Genomic DNA, 7,281 nt, shown 5'->3' with positions numbered 1-7,281 from the left:
TGAGTAGGCGAGGAGGGAGAGGCTGTGGTGCCCCTGCAAAAAGAAGGCATTGGTTAGCAGTCAGTGGGCCACTAATCTCTCTGCTCCTAGCTCAAGAGTTTGCATGAAAGTAGGTGGTGGGAGTGCAAGCTGTTACCTGTATAAAAATGTTTCTAGTAAGTGGGCCAAAATCATGACTCCATGGTTTAAGGTTTACATACTGAAAAAAAGAGCAATACTGAGTTTGGTTTCCTGTGTGAACATCAGTTATGTCATTTGTGTTTGTTGTGTTAACACTAACATTGGTTTCCAAGCTGCTCAGTTGAGGTAGTATTTTTGTCAGTATTAGAATTTGGAATGATGGATGGTGCTTACTTTTGCCATCCAGAGAGGAGGTGCAGGAGGAACATTAAACCAGGATGCAGTAACCTTGTTAGAGAGGAAGCCTTCTAGTCTGTTGCCAGAGGCTCTCAAGAGCAGGTGCTGTCTGTGTGATAAAGATAGCTGTCGCCTGGAACATTTTTTGCTTTCTAAAAAAGAGACTAATCAGTTGCTAAAAATTCTTAGGTGTTAATACTTATTTAAATCTAGCCCCAATCGGTGCCTCTGAGCTAGTGGGTTCAGTTAGGTATTTTAAGAAATGCGGGGTTGGTACCTTCCTTGGGGAAGGCTGTGCTGAATCAGTCCTGTTCTAACAACAAACTTTTTTTTTTTTTGAATTTTAGGATACTTGTGAAAGATGGTGGATCGCTTGGCAAACAGTGAGGCAAATACTAGAAGAATAAGCATAGTGGAAAACTGCTTTGGAGCAGCTGGTCAACCCCTGACTATTCCTGGTCGTGTTCTGATTGGAGAGGGAGTGCTAACAAAGCTGTGTAGGAAGAAACCCAAAGCAAGGCAGTTCTTCCTGTTCAATGACATTCTTGTCTATGGTAACATTGTCATCCAGAAGAAGAAGTACAATAAACAGCACATAATCCCGCTGGAAAATGTCACAATTGATTCCATCCAGGATGAGGGAGACTTACGGAACGGGTGGCTTATAAAGACACCAACAAAGTCTTTTGCGGTTTATGCTGCCACCGCTACAGAGAAGTCTGAGTGGATGAACCACATAAATAAGTGTGTTTCTGATTTGCTTTCCAAAAGCGGGAAGACTCCTAGCAATGAACATGCAGCTGTCTGGGTACCAGACTCAGAAGCCACTGTGTGCATGCGCTGTCAGAAAGCAAAATTTACTCCTGTCAACCGTCGACACCACTGTCGCAAGTGTGGCTTTGTTGTGTGCGGGCCTTGCTCTGAAAAGAGATTTCTTCTCCCGAGCCAGTCTTCCAAGCCTGTGCGAATTTGCGACTTCTGCTATGATCTTCTTTCTACCGGGGAGATGACTGCTTGTCAGTCCACTAGATCAGACTCCTACAGCCAGTCACCTAAATCATCTTTAAATGATGTATCTGATGATGATGATGACGAAGACAGTAGTGATTAAGGACCAAACATTTTTTCCATGTGTTGCAATTTGTGTTTCAAACCATATGGAGCTGCTTTTGGGGAAGTCTGTAGTGAGGTTCCCCAGAAAAATCCTGTTCTAGCCATAAAATATGCCTGAATATCTTCAATTGCAATGTGCCTCAATCTCTGAATTCTCTAGTCAATAGTTTTTTCACTCCTCTGCAGGGATAGACTGTTGCAGATGTTACCAGAATATTTTCCAACTTCTTGTACTTGAGTTGTCTCTAGGTTAGCCTTCTGTGGAAGATTGGAGAATAAAATGTACTTTATTAATTTAACAACCTGTACTTTCTAATGCTTCCTATTCGTATGTTATGTGGGTTTTTTCAGATATGGGAAGGAAGACTGTAAGCATGCATGGAACAGTTATGTTTTGGTTAATTCCTTAGACATCTAGTTTTTCTGACCATGGTATATAAGTTGAAATGTGACATAACTTACAAACTTAAATATCACAAAACTGGGACGTTGTCTTGTTTTGCTGTTATTTATGACTTCCTATGCCAAGCAGTGCCTTGTACCAATTGTGCTGATTCAGGAGGAAACAAACCTATTCTATGTTGTCTGTATTTGCCTGATGCTGGTATCTGAGAGATTGTTGGTGCTATTGAAAATAACTGCTGTGTTCAAAGTGGAGCTTTGACAAGGTTGTAATGGTACCTCGTGGTGGGTGGTGAAGACCCAAATCACATGTCCTCACCTGTGCAGGCAGACCCACAGACTCTGCACATTCCCACGGGCTTCAGAGGGGTTCTCCTTGCAGGAGTTGCCTTGTGGGTCAGGATCTTGAGATGAGAAGCACAGGGTAACTCATCACGGGGTTTTACTTGTTCTTCTTCCAGAACAGTTTCAAATTTGGCAAACGTGTCCCGAAGCTTTAGTGGGGTGATACAGCATTTGGTTGTGATAACCTATATTTTTTTTGAAATAATTCCCAAAATGACACTAAGTTATTTCTTAAAACATTGTAGAGGGTTGGTGTTTTGTGGGTTTGGAGTTTGGGGTTTGTTTTGGCTTTTCACCCCCAGGAGTTTTATTGGCTTGTTTAAAATTAACCTCATACTTTGAACAGAAGCTTTCAAGTATCCTTTTAAAAATGGCTTTCCTTTTTACACAGCTGACCTCAGGATAAATGTGAGATGCAAGTTGTTTCATTCCAAATGTATACCCAGGACCAAGAAAGATGTGTTTTAAGAACTATAATGAATTTGTCAGTGCAGAAAATGTCTCTACCGTAGTATTAATTTTTATTTTTAAGAAGTTCTCGAAGTGTCATGTTCCCATATAAATGTAAAAGTTAGACTTGCAAAGACAGTATTTGGGAGTTTAACATATGTTTCTATATTTTTGTAATGGTAGTATCAATTTTGAAGCAGAAAAACCTCTTTGAAATAGTCGTATGAATATAGTAGTAACTGACTATAAAAATGTTAACTTTTGTATCTCTTAAGTGACGATTTCTGCACTGTTTGCCTTGGTTGGCAATAATTGGGTTAAATATTTATTGAATAAACAATTGATGCTGCATATTGCACTAGTCTCCCATTCTGTACACTCACAATGTCAGTCACAATTTTTTAAATAAAAATGAGCAGAGCACTTCAGAGCTGTACCCCTCTGTGAGATTTCTCATAGTTAAAGATGCACTTAGCATCTTCAGGGAGGCACTCTACATGAATAGTCTGCAAGACATTGCTTCAGGTAAAAATTGCATTAATATTTTTAGCTTGGGCAATTTCTAAAAATAAGTGTGTGTGTTTTTTTTTTTTTTTTTTTAAAGCAATGGGGAGTATGTGATCTACTTTGAAATAAAAAGGGGGAAATGTCTTCTGATGGAGACTAGGGACCAGAAAGATTCTGTAAAATTGCCAGATGAGTAATAAACAGTTGTGTGTACTGAAAGACAATAAGTTGTTACATAATCCTTGAGAAGATGAGGGAATGGTGACCTGCAGTGGGGGAAAACGGGCTATTCTGAGAAGGCACTTTCAATGAGCAGTGTCTGTTTCCTGTACTTGTCTTGCTCCATGTTTATATTTCAAGAATGGAGACTTGCCAGCTTCAGTTTTTCTGCAGAATGAAAGTACAAACTTTCCTTGTACATACCTTCTGATGACTAACAATTTTCTTCCTGATGCAATTGTTTCCTGTTTCTTAAGCTGTCAAATATTAACTTATGTTAAAGGGTCTGTCTGCTTGTGAACTTTTCCCTGTGTTTCTGTATGTTGTACTTAACTTTTCAGCACTGTTTAGGGGGCAGAAAGAGGGTTGCTAAGAGTTAGATCCCATCCTATATTTTGCAGAATGTTCTTATACCTATTTCAGATACCTTTTTATCTGTGAATGAAACTTGCACTGTGCTGCCTTTATCCCTGAAGCTGTAACCAAACCAATGCGTGTGGGGGGGGGGATTTTTATCTGAAATTGATGTATATAGTCCAAGCTTTTTAAGAAAGCATTTTAAAAAAAAAAAGTGTTTTACAGTAATACTTCTATCACTCAGTGGTATTTGTTTCAAACTTTATAAAATGGACTTAACTTTGACTTTTCTTGTACTTAAAAATTCCTGAAAGGGCTTATTTCATACTTTGTAATCTTGATCTGTCAAATTATTTTATTTACAAATATATGGTGTAGCTTCAAGCTGATGTGTTTAATTTTCTTTGGGCCTTCAAGGGTGACAGAAAACAGGGCGGCTGTTTTTTATCTTGACAGATGCTTTAGCAGCAAGTTTATTCACTGTCAGGAGGAATTATAAGTGTGTGTGTATATATATAAGGAGTATAAGCATACAGACAGGATGAAATTTTAAGACTAGATTGGAAATAAATGTGGTTGTGGGCTTAAAAGCTGCTTATGTATTCAAGTAACTGCGTAAAACGAGGATGACCAAGCATGTTGCAAAGCTTCAGTTTTGCTGGACCACTGTCAGCTGAGCCACTGAAAGAGGCTGGAGGATCCTTTTTGTGTGGCAGGGTGCTGGGGAGCCCAGCCCCAGCGCTGCAGGTCTTGGCTCTTGACCCCATCAAACCACCACTGGGGATGAGACTGCTAGTGCTGTCACACTGGAGAGTAACTTAGTACTTCCTCCAGAGCTTCTGCACTTCGGATCTTAAAACGGTGATTAAATACGGCCAGTCTCTGTATAACCTGTGTACTTTTTCTGTTTGCGGTAAACTTAAGCCACTCCTTTTTGATAAGCTTTCCAAATCCAGTGGAAGGGAAGCAGCAGCGTTGCCTGCAGCATCTCATTAGGCTCTGCAGTCAGCTTCTGCTTTGTAGAAGATGCTGTATTGGAGAAATAAGCACTTGCTTTAGCAGGGTTCATATTTTACATGCTCTCTACCAGTACTTCATAGTTTTTTAGCTGGAAATAATAAAGGGAAGGGAAAAGCCACTTTTCTGAAGGTTTTACTTGAAGCCTTTTAATTTGAGCTTCTACACTGAAATCCCATTGTTATCTTGAGATAAATTACACTGTTTTCAGGTTGATGCAGCTGAACTTCCTGTAGCTAATGAGTAATCTGCAAGGGCCAGGTGCTGTTACTCAGCTTAAAATAAAGTTTAACAAAATGGGCGAGTGGAGTAGTGAGTGTTGAGTTTGCAGCGGAGCTTTTCAGGGCTCTTCTTTTACCAGGCAGATTATGAAAATGACATGCAGAAACATTGTATTTAAGTGGGGTTTTCCCCCCAGGGGATATGCTTTAGCTAATCTCTTAATGCAAATGAAATGGTGGTTATTGTAGTTGCTGGTTAATGGTTAAGTGGAAGAAGATTATGGGTTGTATTGCTGTGATTTTTTATATTTTCCTGTAATTTCCCATAGCTGATAGAAAAATGCCTGGTTCTGTTAGCAGATACAGCTGGAAAAGAGTTGGAGTACTGAGTCCTCCCCCCCAGTAGCAAATTATTGTAGTAAATATTAAAAAGTCTCTTGGCTGTTTATACTGCTTTTCATCTGACGAAATCTAAGCTACTTGTTTGTGCCTGCAGCCAGTCCCTTGCCAGCACTGGCTCCCGTGACTCATCGGGTAGCCGTTGCTCTCGCTGCAAAGAATCTCTGCTCTGTTCCCTTGCTGTGGTCAGGTTTGGAGCTGCTGGGGAGTGCAGCACAGCGCCGATGGCCTGCTGCACGGTGATAAACAGCCCTGCTGCACTGCGCGTGTCTGAAAATACTGAGCTCAGTAAGAAATCTGAACCTCAGTCTTCAGAGTAGAGTTTCATTGCTTTCTAAATTACTTTCTAATTGTCTGTGAAATACTACCTGTGCCCAGAGTAAAAACCAAAACACTTCAACTGCGCTTGGACACATTTAGGATAAAAACTATCAATGTAAATTGACTGATAGTGAAATAATCTGCTAAGGAGCAGGAGTCACTTCAGGGTCCCTTAGTGTATCTTGCTGTTTTGTACCCTGCCTAAGAAAAATAGTCTTTTCATTGGGATGAAGTTTTACATTTATAAAACTCATGGTTACTTGTACCTAGTATTTTAAGAAACTTCATCTCTCAGCATAAAAAACTACCAGGTAACAGCAGCAGCCGTTGATGCAAAGATGATGCAAACAGACCCGATTCCACCCCCACTGTTCAGGGTCATTCTCAGTTACACAGAGGGTAACTGGATTAAATGGTTGAGAACATATCTCAGAGAAACCTCCTTTACAAGTCCATGAGATGATCCTCCCAGCCTAAGTAGTGTTCAGGCAGAAAGCAAGAGCTCATTTTATTCAGATGTTCTGAGGTGTAATGCTGACGAGTTCAAGGGCTTAAGCCTTTTAACAGTCAGCTCTTCAAGAGCATCTGTTGACCTTTCTTGGGTAGTCTGTTTTGCTGATGAAGAGTAGATGCAGTCAGCTCTATTACAGGTGTGAGTGGCTTGCTAGCAGTTCATTTTAACTTCTGGCTGGACTTACTATTTAGAGTTTTGTCTCCAAGAGCTGTTGCCTGTATGCAAATTCAATGGTAGTCTGTGTAGTAAGAGTTAGGACTTTGCTGGCTGCTTTTTATAGAGCCTGGTGCTGCAGCTGAGCTTGTCTAACCTGTGAGCCTGCAATGGGCTTGCATAAAGTGAGTGTTCTCTGAGAAAGCAGCGAAGGAAGAGGACCTGCTTGGTCCACTTGAAACAGCCGTCGGTTCCTTCTGGTAGCTGTTTGCCTCAGTCCTTGTCTGTGCTGTCGCTCCAGAATGACAGCTCCAAAATGAGCTGGGACACCTGCCTCTGTAAGTAGAAATATATATGTACAGCCATTTCTTCCCTTTCCCACCGGGCTTGCTTCACGCTTGCCTTACCAGGGTATTACCCGGGAAGATGTGATGAATAACTTGAGGGCTGAGGCTGCCTTTCCTGTCTGACGGGGTTGATGTGAGCGCTGTTGCCGTGTTACGATGGGTTGTGTACTTGTGTGTGAGGAAGGCAAAGGAGCCAATTGCTACACTGAGAAAACAAACACGCTGGTAGATGAACATTGTCTGGAAGGAAAGACCTGGCTTCTCAGTCTGTGGTGAGCATGCAGAGTGCTGTGGAGCTGACAGATCAGAAGGAAAGGCAACCAGCTTCAGGGAGAATAAGCCTTAGAGGGCCTGTAGGCTGCTCTGAGACTTTTCTTCTCAAGCTAAAGTTACTACTTAAAAAAACCAAAAGCCAGTCTTTAATAGTGTTACTCATTGTGCGCATCTGACCCGACCTTTGTTACATATGTCCTGGCATTTTGCATAGAGAGGTCTTACAGTTTGGAAGGACCAACCTGGCTTTTAAACAAGAGAGTTGTGTGATGTTTTTAACAGCATG

At 41.1% G+C, this 7,281-nt stretch overlaps 1 protein-coding gene across 1 annotated transcript; it reads left to right on the top strand.

Moving 5' to 3' along the window:
- Nucleotides 1-706: 706 nt before the first annotated feature.
- On the top strand, nucleotides 707-1,865 carry PLEKHF2 (pleckstrin homology domain containing, family F (with FYVE domain) member 2). The gene has a single exon (XM_010145653.1). The coding sequence runs from the start codon at nucleotides 719-721 to the stop codon at nucleotides 1,466-1,468; it is 750 nt and encodes a 249-aa protein (XP_010143955.1). The 5' UTR covers nucleotides 707-718; the 3' UTR covers nucleotides 1,469-1,865.
- Nucleotides 1,866-7,281: the final 5,416 nt, after the last annotated feature.

This window comes from Buceros rhinoceros, unplaced genomic scaffold (assembly GCF_000710305.1).
Source record: "Buceros rhinoceros silvestris isolate BGI_N320 unplaced genomic scaffold, ASM71030v1 scaffold3901, whole genome shotgun sequence".
Classification (NCBI taxonomy): Eukaryota; Metazoa; Chordata; class Aves; order Bucerotiformes; family Bucerotidae; genus Buceros; species Buceros rhinoceros.
This window is presented reverse-complemented; position numbering and strand designations above follow the sequence as displayed.

Coding starts and splice junctions, on each gene's coding strand:
- PLEKHF2 (XM_010145653.1), top strand. CDS start 719: ATGGTGGATCGCTTGGCAAACAGTGAGGCAAATACTAGAAGAATAAGC.